Source organism: Sesamum indicum, linkage group LG4 (assembly GCF_026168435.1).
Source record: "Sesamum indicum cultivar Baizhima isolate 11 linkage group LG4, ASM2616843v1, whole genome shotgun sequence".
In the NCBI taxonomy this organism is placed as follows: domain Eukaryota; kingdom Viridiplantae; phylum Streptophyta; class Magnoliopsida; order Lamiales; family Pedaliaceae; genus Sesamum; species Sesamum indicum.
Window position 1 is genome coordinate 14,181,284 of NC_142660.1, and position 18,226 is coordinate 14,199,509.

The 18,226-nt window shown below is 34.8% G+C and overlaps 2 protein-coding genes across 5 annotated transcripts; both read left to right on the forward strand.

The window, feature by feature from the left end:
- Positions 1-306: 306 nt before the first annotated feature.
- ACD5 (Diacylglycerol kinase family protein) lies at positions 307-8,632 on the forward strand. Of its 4 annotated transcripts, none has more exons than XM_011078120.3 (12): positions 307-779; positions 2,002-2,118; positions 2,215-2,382; positions 2,536-2,628; positions 3,445-3,537; positions 3,888-4,113; positions 4,302-4,386; positions 4,845-4,994; positions 5,789-5,890; positions 7,156-7,530; positions 7,845-7,911; positions 7,998-8,632. In XM_011078120.3, exons 1-12 carry the CDS (start codon positions 603-605, stop codon positions 8,133-8,135), a joined length of 1,791 nt encoding a protein of 596 aa, XP_011076422.1. In that variant the 5' UTR covers positions 307-602; the 3' UTR covers positions 8,136-8,632. The 4 variants fall into 4 exon arrangements, with proteins under 4 accessions (XP_011076422.1, XP_020548983.1, XP_011076421.1 ...); XM_011078119.3 differs by having other exon boundaries at positions 310-779; positions 1,957-2,118; XM_088879779.1 differs by lacking the exon at positions 307-779 and adding an exon at positions 1,291-1,490 and having other exon boundaries at positions 1,957-2,118.
- A 3,803-nt stretch (positions 8,633-12,435) lies between these two features.
- Positions 12,436-17,886, forward strand: LOC105160645 (U-box domain-containing protein 35). Its single transcript, XM_088880152.1, has 10 exons — positions 12,436-12,809; positions 13,141-13,375; positions 13,509-13,630; positions 13,698-13,819; positions 14,137-14,327; positions 14,455-14,762; positions 15,341-15,442; positions 15,669-16,097; positions 16,238-16,990; positions 17,403-17,886. The coding sequence occupies exons 2-10, from the start codon at positions 13,174-13,176 to the stop codon at positions 17,583-17,585; spliced, it is 2,412 nt and encodes an 803-aa protein (XP_088736278.1). The 5' UTR covers positions 12,436-12,809; positions 13,141-13,173; the 3' UTR covers positions 17,586-17,886.
- The last annotated feature ends 340 nt before the right edge of the window (positions 17,887-18,226 follow it).

Here is an 18,226-nt window from a genome sequence, read left to right on the forward strand (position 1 = left end):
AAATAAATTTTTCATTTGACAAAAAAAAGTATCTCAAACATGTTTAATTATTTAAAAAAAATTATATATTACATTATCTATAATTATTACCTTTTATTTCTTATCTAAAATATTTTACATAGCGAATCAATAATCACCATTACATTGAATAATTTTCATTTTACATTCAATCACAGACAAAAGAAAACTTATCTAAACCAAATTCATTAGTCTATTTTTTTTAATTAAGACGAGATGAGTTAATCACAATTAATTTGCTCCCTTTTCACTTCAATTCTCTATATACAAAATTTTTCACGTTTAAAGATTGAATAAACGGAAAAGAAATTTAGGATCCTAAACAATTTCTTAATTCTTGGCGGCTGTTCTGTTTTTGTTTGCTGCCCCTCCCTTTTAAACGAGAAATAATGGCAGAAGTAATTGAAAAATAATTTCAGGATATTGGGTGGAAATCTGACCTCCAAATTCCGAAATTAACAGCTTTGACATTATTGTTCATGCCACGACTCTAATTCCCAAAGTGGGGTCTCCCCAATTTGATTGATTTTCTAGAAAATTTGTTGAGATTTATAGAATTTCAGATTCTTCATCGTAGCAGTAGGATGGAAAGAGACGAAAACGGGTTGATTGCAGATAATTCTTGCCCAAATCCACCATTCACTGATGGCGATCCGGGCTCTGTTTCCAGCTCTAATTTTTTCTTGGATCATGTTGGGGAGGTTGTTCTTACTCACAATTCAGATGGGTTATCTTGGAAATTGGTTGATTCTTTGCATACTGTAAGTGATTCTTGTTTTGTCTGTTTATCTTAATTTTACTGAAAACTGAAATCTTTATCCTCTTTGTCATACATGGATTTCTAGGACTGCTGGTAACAATAAGAGGGAAAATTACAGTTAGTTTTATATTAACTTGTTGGATGAACTGAATTAATTAGTTTTAGTGCTGATTCAATTGAAGCTTTGTGGTTGTTCTTTGATTAGGAAAAATGCGCCTTCAGTTTATTGGCATTCCTGTTATGATTTCTGTTTATTGATGATTATATCCTCCTCCTCATATTATTATGGCCAGTGTGATTGTAGTAAGCTTGTAGGCCCTTTTAATTGCAAAATCACTTGAAATAAGATATATGTGTATATATGTTATCTTATAAACTTGTCATCATGGAGATTCGGCTTTCACTAGTTGCATGAAGCTGCTGTGCTTTGAATTTGTTTCAATAATCATTTATTCTTGTGCAGTATTAGGAAATGGATAGTGATCATCGTGAAGTGAGTTCATTTGAAGTCAAGATAAGCTTATAACTTGTTTGCCAATTTACCTTTGCCTAGTTTGAGCTGGATTTCTTAGATTCAATTGTCAAGTGCTACTGTCACTTAGGAGTTTGATTTTTTGTTGACAAAATGTACTTTTCTTTGTTTGAAAAAAGCAATAAGAATATGAAGTCTTGCCTTCGGAGAAAGCTTTGCTGATGGCAGAGGCGCTGAAGAGTGAGGACCAAGTTAACCTTTGAACTCTTAAGCGCATTTCTGTAAATATTGATGACATAAGCTTAAAGCAAATAGAAGCACATTCCTTAAGTCTATAGATTAGATCAATGAAGTGAAATTTGCCTGCTAGAGAAACTGAATGGATGCAATTACAATTTTTTGACGAAGATGATGTTGCATGCATAAGTTTCAGCCCTTAATGGCAATACATATTTCAAAATAAAATCCTGTTGGGAAGTTGGATTTTTTTATACTTTAAAAGTTTCCTAAGAAGTCTAGTTCATCCACAGGAAAAAATCTTGTCCATTTCCTTTTACTTCTTCCTGTGTGCATCTATTCCCTCATGGAAGTGAGGTTATGGACTCTGTGATACTTGTACATTGTGCATTCTCTATCAATTTAACACATCTTTTACACTTACCATTTTGTGAAGATAATCTCAAGAAATTTTGTTTATGTTATACAGGAAGAGGATAAATTTTCTTGTTTGCGATTTAAATTTGTCTCTCAGAGTGAATCGGAGGTTAAGTTTGCTGATGTTTATGCTGTTAACTTCATTGGTTGGGGTTTGGTACATGAGTCTTCACTTGGCAGTGCTGAACGATCTGTTTCGGTTCATTCTTTAGAGGTGGCACATTTCACTAATTTAAGCCACTAAAATTGTCAATTTTCTTTTGAACACTTTATGTTCCTTTCAACTGGTATTTTCTGTTTGCTTCCACAGATGTACCGGTTCACAGTGCATGTTGTTCACAATTCAAAGACCCAAACGTCTCTCTGGATCCCATCAGTTTACACTTTCGGTCATAAAAATTTGGAGATATGTAAGACTTGGGTTAATCAGATTAATGCTTCTCTGCTCATGGAAGCTAAGCGACCTAAGAATCTTCTGGTATGTTTGAATTTACTGTCATGACTTGTTAAAATTGTCTGGTTGCTCCTTCTTTACATTCTTTAGTTAGAAGCTCAAAACCTAAGGTAGCAGAGGAGTTTTTCCATTTCTTGCTATGTTTTTTTTGTTAAACTTAACTTTGTGACTGATTAGGTTTTTGTTCACCCAAAGAGTGGGAAAGGACATGGATGTAGAATATGGGAGGCAGTAGCTCCATTATTTTCCCAGGCCAAAGTGAAAACAAAGGTAAATTTGTGTCTTATTTAAACTTCATGATTTACAGTTTACTTGATCAAATAAATGTATTATAAAAAGTTATGAATATTTGAAATTAGAATTTAAAATCGTGTCAGTCATTATTAGAAATGATTAGGTAATTTAAGTGTTGACTAGTGTATCATACAAGTAACTTATCAATTCAGGGACCAACATGATTAGTAATCTAACTTGCAACAGTAGATATCTTGATTTTACCATTGTTCCCTCTCCATTTGGTGTAAAAGCGCCTATTTCCCCATTCTCTAGAATATGATATAAATAGGACAATTAGTTAGAAACTTAAAAAATATATTATAAATATATTTGTTCTATAGAGTAGTATACTTTAAACACTGTAGCATTCTTGCAAAAAAATGTCTATGTGCTGATCATCCATTGTTAGAGAATTCTTGAAACCAAGTTTTACATGATTCTAGTTTCATTTGAAAATTCAAAATATTGAAAGAGCTATACTAGAAAAGAAGATATGACACTAAATTTTGAAGAGGGTTTCAGGTTTGGAATATAAAATGATTCTTGTTGTAATATTTATAATACTAATGTTAAAAATTAGTAAAGTCCAATGATGCGGAAATGGAGAAAGGTCAACTGTCCTTATTTTTTACTATATGATAATTTTCAATTATTGACCTGTAGGTACACCAAAAATTCTATTAACCTCCACACTTTCATAATAGAAGGGATTAATATCTGGTCCTAGAGTCCCATATAGTAGCTTGGTACAATCCCAAGTTGATCAATTGGATATCTTCTCGTCTATCGTTCACTCTACTTTTTGTACAGGTAATAGTGACAGAGAGGGCTGGACATGCACGTGACATTTTGGTCTCAATTACAAATAAGGATCTGAATTTATATGATGGTGTTGTAGCTGTTGTAAGTATTTAACCCTTTTACTCGTGGATTTCCTAATTCTCGAGGTACATGAAGCATCATTCTTGAGGAAGACATCAAGTTTTATCACTGTTCTTGTTTTGTTACCCAGCGGTTGCTTGTGTATTTTGTACAATACCTCCGAGGTTTAGTTTTTTGGTTTCGGTCCTATTCATGCTTGTTGCACAGTGGCCAAGGGGTAATTGGGCCAATAGTTAACTTACTTTGCAGTGTGATATTCCATACACAGGATGTCCACACTGATCTTATAATCTTTTTATTTCATATTACTGGGTTAATTTCTTAGACTTCATTCATTCTCTTATGATTTCTTGTTTTCCATATGTTACTAGGGTGGTGATGGATTTTTCAATGAAATTCTTAATTCTCTTCTCTTGTTGAGGCATAAGGCTCCATATCCGCCGGCTCCTGGGAATTTCATGCACCCAGTTGAGAGTGAGTGGAATATCTCAGTTCAAAATGTTGAGAGAACTGTTTTCGAGCCCTGTAAGCATAATGAAGACGAGTCTCCACTTCTCACAGGCTCTGAAGATGTTGGACCTCAATCACAGATTTGTGGTATGTTGAAAGATAACATCTCCATGTGTAGTGTAATAACATTATACATAAGATACTTGTGGTGTTAAGAGGGATGGCAATGTTCTGCCACACCTGTTAGAGTATACTTGACAATAAAGAACTTTAATCTCTATGTCCAGTTTATGATGCGTTCTCTCTGCCTATTGTTTTTCTTGTGTTTTCTGCAGAACAAGACCCTGAGTTTCTTTTCCCAAATGAAAAATTTAGATTCGGGATTATCCCAGCTGGATCAACTGATGCCATCGTTATTTGGTATTTTCAGCATTACCTTCTTTGAATTGCTCTTTTTATTGGTTACGTGATAAACTGGCTAGTTAGTGTCTACTTTGAGGAATGTGAGATTCTTGAGTGCATTTCTGCTGATATTCATCTGCACATCACAAAGCTTATGCAGGGTAAAAAGATATCAAAAGAAATAATTAAAACCTACCCTATTTCCAACAAATCCAAGAAATCCATTCAAGAGTGTACCTTGCTGGTGAATCTTGTACGACGGAAAAATGGAATGAGCTGCCTTGAATTCTGAATTAAATGACACTTCCCGTAATCCCCTGATTCTGGGGTTATACTTCAATTTCTGAAAGAACAGAAACTGCTTTTATCTTTCAGATGGGACTTTTGATGCTCGCCTAAAAATCTGGTCAAATATGCCATCACTCCAGCTGATATTTTACTGGATATGATAATTGTGTTTTCGTTTTACGTTGCAGTACGACGGGGGCCCGGGACCCTGTAACATCAGCATTGCATATTATCCTTGGAAAACGGGTGCACCTTGATATAGCTCAAGTTGTAAGATGGAAAGAAACACATGCATCAAATGAAGAACCCTGTGTACGCTATGCAGCTTCTTTTGCTGGGTATTCTATTGCTTATAATTAGTGAGCATTTTATTTGCTTAATCGTTGGGTTTTAAGACCATGTCTTCGGTTGAAGTTCTTCACATCAGATGTTTCAAATACTATCTTTATCGGTTAGCTTGAAATATCGCTTATTAGTGGAGAGGTACTCTGCAACTTTAGGCAGAGAACTTATTCTGCTAATATACATGTTCTCTTTTTGTTTGTACTTATATAACCATGCAGTTTTTTGTCTGAATTGAAGATCTTCAAGTAATTCTTATGCACATCTGTCTATTATGAACCCTTGATGATACCTCTTAAGTGGCTTTCTTGACCATGATTTATTGCATTCATTAGTGAGATAAGAATTGAGATCTCATTGTTTCATTCAATGCAGAAGAAAAAGTGCATATCCAAATTTATGAAACAATATAGAGTTCGCAGATCAGTTTCATGGTGTTCTCATTGTTAAAATTTAGTACAGTTCCTTAATTTTAGATGTTCTGATACTGCTATCTTTGGGTTTCCTTTTTCTTTAAGAATTCATGTAGAAAAACCTAGTGAAAATGAGCAACTTCATTCCAGGTTATGCATATCTGTCAAAAGTTCTTAAAGTCAAAATTTGCATGAAGGTTTTATCAAAAAAGGAAAGAGAACAAGGTTTGGCTGTTCCTCCAATGGACTTGCTTGTTATGAATGTCTACTCTGGGCAATGTCCCAGTTATGTGTTCCAGCGGAAAGGAAAGAACTTTGTTGCATGCTTCATTGTACCTCAATCATCATTCTGAGAACTATTTCTTGATAATTATTAGGTATGGCTTCTATGGAGATGTCATTACGGAGAGTGAAAAGTATCGGTGGATGGGACCTAAGCGATATGATTATGCTGGCACAAAGGTTTTCCTTCAGCATAGGTATGCAATTAGTTCGCTGTTTTAGTTGATTGACTAGAAAATAGGTGTTGGTGCTCTTCCACATTTAAATCCATCCAGGCTTATGTATAGGTTTTGTAATTTTGGTTTCCTTTAGCATGTCTCTTTGCAAACTGCAACTGACACTCTGATTGTATGGCATCTGGAAGCTCTTAGAATCGTTGCCACCTCAGTGTTAGTGTCAGTATTTGTGATTTATCAAAGACCACATGTTACAGGTGAATATGAAGCTTGAATAAAATACTGCAAAAAGAAAGTAGTTCGTGCAGCTTGTTGTTTTATTGGGATTATTTCACTTTTCATACCCAAAGTATACCCCTTTTTCAGTTTTAGTACCCCATGTTTCTAAGTCATTAGACTTAGTGCTCAAAGTTTTTAGTTTTCTCTGTTTATTTTTCGCAAACAATGTTAGTGGTGATTGAACATGAGACTTTGTTAGTTTTGTTAAATTATTACTGGGTAATTATCTCTACATCACTCCGCATTTAGCATGTGTTTTTATTTCCATAATGATTTTAATTGGGAGGAAATATTTGAATTGGTATTTCCATAACGATTTGAATTAGTATCTTTTTTTAATAGAAATTGGGTTAATTTTTTTTTCTATATTATTGTCCTCAATTATAAAATTGAAATTAAACTAGAAATTTTTTGTGTGCTGAATATAATGGCAGCCGAACATGCCCTGATATAGACAAGATCCCGCCTAATTTTCCCTCCAAAATTGGGTTGACCGTTTGTTTTAATGGTCAACCTAACGGAGAGTACTCAGGCACATAAAAGTTAAAAACTTTGGATACCAGAGAAAGGGATATACTCTGGGTACGAAAAATGAAACTATCCCTTGTTTTGTGAACTTTTTGAAGTTAAACTTAATGCAGTTAATATTATTATGATATTAGTTATATGCAAATGCCATGATTTGTACATGTTTTGGTGGGTCAAATCCTGAACTCTAGTAGTCAAGTAGGAACAAAATGAGAAATGATCAAAATTTTGCGGGTAGACAGTTGCATATTGCACACTACAACATGCAACCTAACTTTTGTACCAACAGTGCAGGCTCTGCAAATTAGAGTTATCTTTATACTTGGTTTTCAAGATTGCCTTTTCAAGTCTGATATTGCATCGTGGAGGGCAGTTCTGGAATTGTGCTTTCATGCTGTTGTAGTTGGAATTATGCTTTAAATGACATCATTCCATTTTTAACTTAAGTATTTATTTTCTTCTTGAATGTTTTTTTCAAGGTCATATGAGGCTGAAGTGAATTATCTTGAAATTGAACCTGAAAACAGTACCTCGGGCTCTGAAACAGATCCTCGAGTTAGTGATAGCATACTTTGGTGTCTTCCTAGAAAGCCTGGCAGGGCGAGTTGTCGCGCTAACTGCGCTGTATGTAATATGAAATCCAACGAAGCAATGGTCGGATCCCCCAGCCTGGCTCGGGACTTACAAGGACTGAGATGGTCGAAGTCCAAAGGACGTTTTCTTAGTGTTGGTGCTGCTATAATATCTTGCCGGAATGAAAAGGCCCCTGATGGCCTTGTAGCTGATGCTCATCTTTCTGACGGGTACCTGCATTTGATACTAATAAAAGAGTGCCCTCACCCTTGTTATCTATGGTAATCTTAATGACTCTCTCTCTCTCTCTCTCTTTTAGTTATCTTCCATACTACTAGGACCTGAGAGCTATATTTATGACAACTTATGACAATAGTTTTTCTCATTTGGTGAATCATTTATGCCAATCACTTGCAAGCCCGTAGCATTTAATTGCTGCCAAGCCTCACACACAACTAATAGTTTGGTCAACTACAATCAACTTGTAGTTATTTCTTCCAGCTCCTTGTTTTCATCTTCTCGAAATTCCAAGTATGCAGGGTTAAGGCAAAAAGTTTTTCGAAGCTTATGTAGATTTATTTGATTCCATATGCAGGCACCTTATTCACCTTGCAAGGAAAGGTTGGGACCCCCTGGATTTCAACTTTGTTGAACACCATAAAGTATATTTCTTCAACTTGTGTTCTTTTTCTTGGCTCATTATCTATATATGCACAATTCATTCCGACATTTTCCCTTTCCTGGCCAGACTCCCGCTTTCACATTCACATCTTTTGGCAAGGAGGGTGTATGGAACGTGGACGGCGAGCTTTTTCGAGCACATCAGCTATCTGCTCAAGTATTTCGTGGTCTCGTTAGCTTGTTTGCAACAGGTCCTGAAGCATAGGGTAGCTGATGAGAAACATGCATATCTGTACTACAGCCATGTAAGATACTTTCTAACCTCACAGATCTAGTGTCAAACAGTCACAATATCATCATCCTGAATAGTTCAGATGGATAAATCCAACAACAAAGATTTGGAAGGACTATACGAGGAGTCGTTACCGTGCACCTATCAGAAGGCTGACCCTTAGTCTGCAGCTGAATTTTATGAATGCTGCGGGAGTGCATGGTGACAATATTGTTCATTCAAGACGAAATAAAGTTTTATGGGCTGGAATTTATCATTGAACTCGTGGCAATTAGAGACTGTTGTCCTCAGGAAGCACATATCAGCACAACCACTCTCCCAAGAGACTGCAACGAGACATTTGGCGAGGTTCATTTCAAAATTTCAGAGGCTCTAGATACCATATATTGTGCTATTGGACAACAAACTTCTACCAAGAATAGTTTAATGAAAATTTTCATTTTTGCTGTAATAAATGGCAAAGTTTCGTAGATTGAGCTGGGAATTGGCTAAGTTCTTGCATTTGTTCTCCTAGTCACTAGTCCTTAATCCTGCATTTTGGGTTTTTGCTTGAAACTCTGGTACAAACTTATGTTGTACAGAACTAGGAATGACCATCTGCATTCCTGTCGTCCGGAGCACCTCTAATTCTGAAACATCGGAGTACTTCTTATTTTAATCGGAGAAATATGTCTTGTGTTCAAGGTAAGCGTTACCAGTTGAGTGCGGCTATCTTGTCCACCCGCCACCATTTGAGAACTGGTGAAGAACACCGACACCGTGGAACCTCCCAATCAATGTCGTCCCTTTGGCTACAAAAGTTGCTGCCTCAGCTGACACTAGTGGGTGGCTCTATGTTTATTAACAATGAAAAGAAACAGTGTGTTTATTAACAATGTTTAAGGTGCAAGATTGTAGTCAAATATTGAATTAGAGCAACGATTCATAATCTTTGTTGAATAATAGCATCGAAATTGATGATACTAGTACACATCCCATCTTCATCGCATATGGTTTATATGTCACAAATCATCAAGATGTTCTTTCATAATAAGATCAGAAAGTGGAAAAATCACAATGAACAATATCTCGTGTGAATCTTGGCGTGAGCCAAGAAAGTGACAAGTGAAATTTGTGAACTCCACCTATGGTCAAGTTCACTCTTTATAAACTATAACATCAACAATTCATGTGATTTATTGATCAGAAGTGGACTGTTTTGGAGGATAATTGACAAACGGAGGAAAACAGTCGTGTTGTCGTTTTCTTGGTACGTAGTTGCGAAGCACTTTCGTGACCCTCCATGCCTGGCCCATAAGTTCTAGCAACTGCATTTTATCCGAAACTCAAATTTATGATCTATCTTTTATAAAAACAAACTATTATTATTGGACTATTTGATCGTCTCCGTCTCATAAATTCGGTGTTGTGTTAGGAGAGAGGAGTGCACTGGCAAAATTAAGCTTTAGAAGAGTAAGTGAAAGACGTAGGTAGATATGAAGACTTGGACTATGTCAACGTCTTCCCTTCTTCCATCCACCAGACACATACTCCGACAAGCATTTAATGATTTGAGAACTAAGTCAAAGTGTTCACATTGGATTCAGTACCCAATTTTTTGTTTCTTAGTTTCTTACTAATACCACCAGCCTCCCTTTAATTACTTAACTCATCAAAGTTCAATTCTCATAACTACCTATGACACTAATTTTTATTCTAAGATGTTTTTTTTTTTGTTCAGGAGGTTCTAACCACATAAGAATCAGGAATATAGGGCTTTTTTTCTTTTTTCCTCTGACTCTTTAATTAGAAAATATTGATCTTAGCGCACTGCTACATTTAAGAATGTACGATTAATATATCCCACTTTTTGAATAAGGTTTATAGCAGGGTGGTGACTCCTGAATCAATGATGAGATGCCGATGGAGTGATTTCATTGGTTTAATATATTTAAATAGTATAATTGATCATTAATAACAAAATAATTTAAAGTCATAAGATTTTAGACCCGTGATTATTTGCATCACTTTAATATGGACCATTTCTCTTTGTTTTTTGTTCCAATGGAATAATTGACATTTTTTTTGTAAACCAATGGATGATCGACTTAAATCAACAGTTAATTGAAAGTTTTAACTCTATTTGATTTGATTTGGTATGATTGGAATACATATTTTGCTATCTAATATGAATAATCTCATGCTATACAAGTTGGACATTTATTTAAATAAATTGTGAATTATTAGCAAGAATACAATATTATTATTAAATAAAATATTTATATCGGAATAAAGTTAAATATTAATAATGAGTTGTGTCCCCAAAAGTTAAATACTAATAATGAGTAAATTATTGAGCTTTGAATGTTGGTTGAAAAGTCAACCTTCGCCTACTTCCATTCAATATTTAATACGGTTGATATTTAAAGGACTACAACCCATTTGTCTTTTTTTTAAAAATAAGAAATGTATAGTAATTATTTATATATCTAATACGTAAAATATTAAATATTATTAATATATTAAATTTAAATAATTCTTCTATTTCCTAACCATTTAAATTTTTAAATGTACTAATTATTTATCATGGTTTCAAAAACAAACCAAAAAAGATATTTTGAGTTTGAATTTTATTACCACATATTTATAAAAAAAATTCATATTTCGGGTTCGAATTATATTGATATGTATTTTTAAAAAGAAATATTTTTATATTTTGGGTTCGAATCTCATCATTATATAATTATAAAAAGAAAGATTTCACATGCAAAATTTGATCGTAAAGAATGCGTGTAAATCATTCTTTTATTTAAAAGTGTATATTCAGATTTTACGTACAGGGCGCACGTAACGGAGAACGTGTTAATATATTAATATTAAATAATCCTCTTCTAGTATAATTTTTTTGATAAGACACGTTATTTTATAAATGTAGCATAATACATTAAATATATAAATAATTTTTTTTTTCTCAAACAACATAAAATTTTTGGATAAACAGTCGTTTAGCAAATATATTAAACTCGATTTTAAACTTAATTTTAATGATCAGGAAATTAAAAAAGGCAGATGAAGCAACTTGTAAGGTCTTTAGAATATGTAAATGAAAAATATTTGCATCTGAACTATCTCTATGACCCTACCCATTAAAATATACAACATAATTTTCCAAGTTGGGGAATGCTTGCAACTACCACAAGCTCCAACTTCTAGCACATATAATTAAAATTGGATGCAATTGTTCATCTCTATATATAAAAGAAAACACATATATATAAATATCTTTTTATGGTAAATAAATATAATATTATAGTCAACTTTTTCAAGGTTTGGTTTAATTACAAATACTTCTTTGTTATATGAAAAATTACAAGTATTTTCCTGATTTGGAAGTTCGTCTGACAACGAGCCCGTTCCTTTAGATTTCCATCAAATTTTTTTGTTGAACTATTTAAATGTTCTTTTGAATTATAATTTTATATATTTTAAAAATATTTTTTTATAAGCTAATATTCTATGGGTTATTAACTTTATCCATCCTCATATTTTTAAAAAAAAATTTTCAAACATGTTTCATTTTTTATATATAATAAAATCAGTAAGATTAAAATAATCGGGCTTACATCATCGTCTAATGACTACATAATTATTTTTCATTTAAAGAGAATAATTATAAATTTTTAAATAATAAGAGAGCAATTATAATTATGCCAAACTTAAGTGGAGATAGCAATGATGTACCCTTTTCTTTATAAACAAAACATATAACATTTATTTTTCTTTACATTAAACAGCTATAATCATAATTTTGACATATTGACAAGATAAATATAATTCTATTTATTTTGTAATTAATGGGACCATGTCCTAAGATGTGATTGAAAGATTACTACATGACAGCGCCCACTGCCTTACTCTAATCTACATACGTTTTATGTCAACTGAAAATTATATAAATCATAGAAAGGCTAAAAACAGCACGCAACAAACCAAAGAAAACAACTCTTGCAATTCAGAAAAAATCAACAAACGACTTTTGAAATGTGAATATATTATATTAAACTAGCCCATCGTGCATGTTGTCTTTGAGTTTATATAATAAATAATATGTTTTAAAATATATTATGAACAAAAAATATATATTATATTTTTAAAAAGGAAAAAAAACAGCAAAGAAAAAAAATATCAATTTAAAATATTATCGATATAATTATAAAATTGGTATTATGGTATCATATTTATTTTTTTTTTCTTTTTATATAGAATAGATACAACATGGGATTTAATTTCTTGGCAAAGTGTATACGTATAAACTGAAAAATTACAGAGAACGACACGAATTAAAATAGTATACATGTCTTGTCTGAGATGAATGAATGTGTGTGCTACGGCACGGTTTTGCTTTGGTCCTAAATGTGGAGGCGTGATGCATGTGGACATTTGCTTGCATATACTGTTAACCTACTACTTTCCCAGTAATTGTCTGTGCTTGAATCTTGGTGAAAATTGAATTCTTGCAGCACTGTTTCTTTTGTAGTTTCTTGCTTTGGGAGTTATGTTGGGAGGGGTTGAGACAAGAAAAGACGAGTTCTTGTGCTTGGATTCTTGCACTTGAAAATTGGAATATGGGGTTCAGAGAATTTAGTACTCAAAGAAGCAACAAGCTTGGTATGTGATTCTTGTCTCTATTTCGTTTGAGAATGTCTTTTTAAGATGATCTGAGTGCATGTTTTTCTGGGTTTTCAAGAATTTTAAGTGTTCTTGTTTTTTCTTTGAGGTTTGAGAAATTTTCAAGAAAGGTTGTTTCAGTATTGTTCCTGGAGATGTTGTTTTATGTAACTTGTCCCTGGTTTGCGCTGTGGTGGAATTTGAATGTTTTTTTTCTCAGCTTTCATAGCAAGATTTGGCAAGATAATTTTATTAGTTAAGCACTAAGAAGAACATATGTTCTGTTTTTCTTGTAATTTAGAACCAAAGATTGGATTTTGTGCTGTTGCAGATTGTTGATTGTGAGAATAGAATAGATGTAAGTATGGAGGAGAAAAATATTAACAAAGTAGAAGGATTGGATAAACTGCCACCGCCGGCGTATTCAGTTGCTGTGGTGGCAGTAAGTGGAAGCAGAAAAAGCAAATATGTAGTCAAGTGGGCATTGGAAAAATTTGTCCCAGAAGGACTAGTCTACTTCAGATTGCTGCATGTCCGCCCGGTGATCAATCGAATTCCAACTCCTAGTAAGTTGTTACTTGTCGTCTGTAGCATATGAATTAAGGACTCACAAGTTACAGGAGTGGTGGTTATAGGTTATTGGGTGGATAGAGAAGTGGAGTATCTTGAGGTGATTATATTGTGTTCTTCTTGCTGCAGTGGGAAATTTAATACCTATATCTCAAGTTCGAGATGATGTAGCAACTGCATTCAGAAAGGAAGTGGAATGGCAAGCAACTGAAAAACTTCTGCCTTACAAAAGAATGTGCGATCAAAGAAAGGTAGTTGTGGATGGGTTCTTGAAATGCCTTTGCTTTGATAAGTTGCTTATTTGCGGCTTTCACGCAGGTGGAAGTGGAAATTGTACAGATTGAGTCAGATGATGTGGTGACGGCAGTAGCTGGGGAGATTTGCAAACATAAGATCAGTAAACTTGTTATTGGTGCTTCATCCCGCAGTATTTTCTCGAGGTAATGATCAAAGTTGACGGATGATTCAGTATTGTTGTAGCTTTTTTCCTTTGTTTTCTAGTAACATGGGGTGTTTTTGGAGCTTAATCAATAATGAATGGGATATCCACTAAGATTTAAACAGTAGAAAATTTATCCATGCATCTGTAGTTTATGGATCGAATACCTTCGGATCATATGTGGCATGTCTCGGAAAGAGCTGTGTGTATCTTTCATTTTGTTGCACTTTATTCATAGTCCCATATTGCATTTTTCTGAAGTACATTGAAGCAACATTGCATTTCTTGACCAACACAATTACTTTGTTACATGTTCAGGGCACGCACATTGTCCGCAAAAATATCAGAATGCTGTCCGACTTTTTGCACTGTATATGCTGTTTCTAAAGGAAAACTGTCATCACTGCGGCCGTCAGATTCAGATACAAACGCAAGCTTTAGAGACGACAGTAGTGACACAAGTCATTCTACTGATAATTCTTCAAGCATCGCTTTGAGCTCACAAACAGGTACTTTTATGTGTAGAAGCTTTTGCTTTCTAATTAAAATCACAGATTATTAACCTGGAGAGATTATTTATGAATCGAGTTCTTTTTAGCAAAGGTAATCTGTTCTATTCGTTGTATGCGTCTGCAGACTGGACAGAGCAAGGCTCAGTTGGGTCATTCTCTCACTTCCGCTCAGCTTCACTACCTGAGCAGCGCTTTCAAGCTCTTTCAACAATAAACCAGACCCTTCTTCATAAAAGAATGCCTTCAAGTGGAATCATGCATCCTAGAAATTTCTCTCTGGATACAGCTGGAAGGAGTTATGAAACAAACATTTGTCGCAGCGGTTCATATGCAGTCGACACAATTAGCCAGGCCTCTAGCTTCACAAACTCAGAGGCAGAGAATCCTTCATGGGGTCAAGCTTCAACTTCTGATATCTCTACTGAAAATCAGGTATCATTTTCTGTATTTTTCGGGCAATCTTGAACTTATGCTGCCAAGATTCATGTTTGCCTAGCTCTCGGGTCATAACTATATTGATCAGACTTGCACTTATTTACTCCCTGCTAATTTGAACCTTGGGATTACAGAGTTTGCCACTCATTGTATTAAAAGAGATGGAAAGTTATAAAGAATTTATGCATATGTTTTCTTTTGAGGTTGCTGGCTGCAGTGAACTACATTCTCGGGAGTTTGGACCTTAGAGTATTATGATTCATGTATTATGAATTTGCTTTCTATGTGTAACTTAGATAAGAAATGCTGTCATGAGCAAGAATAAAATGTTAACGAGCTTCATTTATCAGATTCAAAACAATGTACATATATTATAACTATGGCCGATTTGCTGACTTTATTTTCCTAAAGTACATTGAAAGATGAAAACTTTGCTATTTTGCCTTTGTTTGGATGGTAGAGTTGAATCTTTTACTGATTAGTTTCAGTGGAATTATTATTATCTAACATCAATCCTCTGAGCAACTTCTGCACAACAACATATATTCCATGAATAACTTTAATCCCTTTTGCAGGCCAATATCGACTTCGAGCTAGAAAAGTTGAGAATTGAACTTAGACATATTCGAGGAATGTATGCAATGGCCCAAGGCGAGGCGATTGATGCTTCTAGGAAGGTATATTTTGAATAATGACTCCACCATTATTGTGACTATGTCGAGCTAGGTAATACAACCTTTTCAAGATAGAGTGGGAACAGAGTACTTTTATCTAAATGTTTAATGTTTTGAAACGGCCTTGGTTTGCCAATTATTCTTAGGTTTATACGGTCAGTGCTGTCAGTACGCAATTCAAATGTTTTTTTTATTTACATGTTATGTTCACTTTCTTGGTCTTGTTCAGTTAATTGAAATTCAGAAACGTCGTCTGGAGGAGGAAATTAATCTCAAACAGATAAGTCTTAAGGAGGCAGAAGCGAAAGAGTTGGCCAGACAGGAGAAAGAGAGACATGAAGCTGCCAAAAGAGAAGCCGAATTTGTCAAGGAATGTGCTGAAAGAGAAACTGCTGAAAGAAAAGAAGCAGAGATGAGAGCTTCACGGGAGAGCAAAGAAAAGGAAAAACTTGAAAGTGCCTTGAATGGCTCTTTCTATCGGTACCGTCAATTTACATGGGATGAAATCATATCTGCCACCTCATCATTTTCTGATAATCTTAAAATTGGAATGGGAGCGTATGGAGCTGTATACCAATGCAGCTTTCAGCATACAACTGCTGCCGTGAAAATTCTGCACGCTAAGGAAGCAAGCAGAAATAAGCAATTTCAGCAGGAGGTATGCCTTTCTATATGAGACTAAAAAGCATAAAAATCCATATTGGGAGACTTACTCCAGTTGCCAAACTCGTGTTGATTTCTTCTGCAAATTGACCTAATTCAGAAATTTTTGTATTTTCTGTCTTTACTGATCTACAGCTGGAAATATTGAGCCAAATTCGTCATCCGCACTTGCTGATTCTTCTCGGTGCATGTCCTGACCACGGTTGCCTAGTATATGAGTTCATGGAGAACGGTAGCCTTGAAGATAGACTGTTCAGAAAAAATAATACACCTCCACTTTTATGGTTCGATCGATTCAAAATTGCGTGGGAAGTAGCTTCAGCCCTTGTCTTCCTACACAATTCAAAGCCGAAAGCCATCATACATCGTGATCTAAAGCCAGCAAACATTTTGCTGGATCGTAATAATGTGAGTAAAATAGGAGACGTTGGCCTTTCAACAATGGTTAACAAAGACTCGCTTTCGTTATCCCCTGCATACAAGGACACTGCTCCAGTGGGCACACTGTGCTATATCGATCCCGAGTACCAAAGAACAGGAGTTGTCTCCCCTCAGTCCGATGTATATGCATTTGGAATGGTTATTTTGCAACTGCTGACAGCAAAACCGGCTATTGCATTAGCTCATGAAGTGGAACTTGCTGTAGAGAATGATCGTCTGATGGAGGTCTTAGATCCAGAGGCCGGTCCATGGCCAGTTGAAGAAACTAATGATTTGGCTCTCATTGCCTTGAAATGTACTGAACTTAGGCGAAGAGATAGACCCGACTTGAGAGACCAAGTTCTACCTGTTTTGGAGAAAATGAAAGATAAGGCAGAGACAGCTAGAAATTTAACATTGATCTCTCCACCACCACCTCCGGACCACTTCAAATGTCCCATTCTCAAGGTATGAATATTTTCTTCCAAACTTTATTTAGGTCATTTTTTGCCTCGGTGAGTGACTATTCATTGCATATATGTACGGGGTCAGTTAGAAAATTGCAAGGCTAGAACCTTAAATCTGACAAACATAAGAAGCAAAACAAATACACAAAAACACATACTTAAGGTGATTGGAGAATGCTCCTATGCCTACAGTGGCTTAAGTTCTCTTACTAGGATAGGATTTCATACAATTGCAGTAGATAACTGACTCATTAACTAGTTATACTTGAGTGCTTACATAACTTTTGAAATTACATATTTAGCTCTAATAATAAAGTATATTCCAAAAGCATCACTCTGTTCAAACTCCAGATTCGAATAAGGAAGTCATTTCATTCATATACAAATAACCATGTAAGAATTTTGCATTTCAGGAGGTAATGACCGACCCTTGTGTAGCCGGGGATGGATACACATACGAGCGCAACGCAATAAAGGAATGGCTTAAGGAGAAAGATACATCTCCCATGACCAACTTACAATTGCCACACAAATGCCTGATACCGGATTACACCCTTCTTTCTGTTATCATGGAATGGAAGTCTGGGAAACATTGAAGTCAATTTGCATCTTCTATTGTGATTCTCTTAATGATTCTCGGCCCTTTTTTTTTGGTGTAAGCGCCGTTTATGCTCTTAGTAGTTGCTTTCAAATGTATAGAGTAGAGGTACTGATGAAAAATTAGCTTTATATCCTCGGGTAGAGTCTCTTTCTATTGTAGTGCATATAGATCAATTAGCAAGAATGTGATGCTGCAAAACTTCAATTGTAGTTATGGAGTTGTTTAAAACTTCTGTTATTTTCGTGTATGTTTTCTCGTTTGAAAACATATTCTTTTAATATTTCTTTTTCTTTCAACATTCTTCTTTCTTTTCTCCTGAAAATCCTTCGCACAGAACAAAGGTAGAATACTTATCATACATTAAGGTCTTGATAAAGTTGCAAATTGCTGACAAGCAACTCAACAAAGTGGACGTGTAAGCAACTGAGTAGGGATCCAATCAGAAACAGAACTGCAATCTTTTTCTTTAATCAGTGAGATGATCAAATGCATTGACAATTAATTATTTATAAGTATCAATCGTCAACAACTAACTACTAGTGGAATTTGATCTCAAAACTTCAAAATTTGAGAACTAGCCGATGACTCTTCTACTATCTAAACTACTTATTAACTGGCACGTTTTTAAGAATGTAG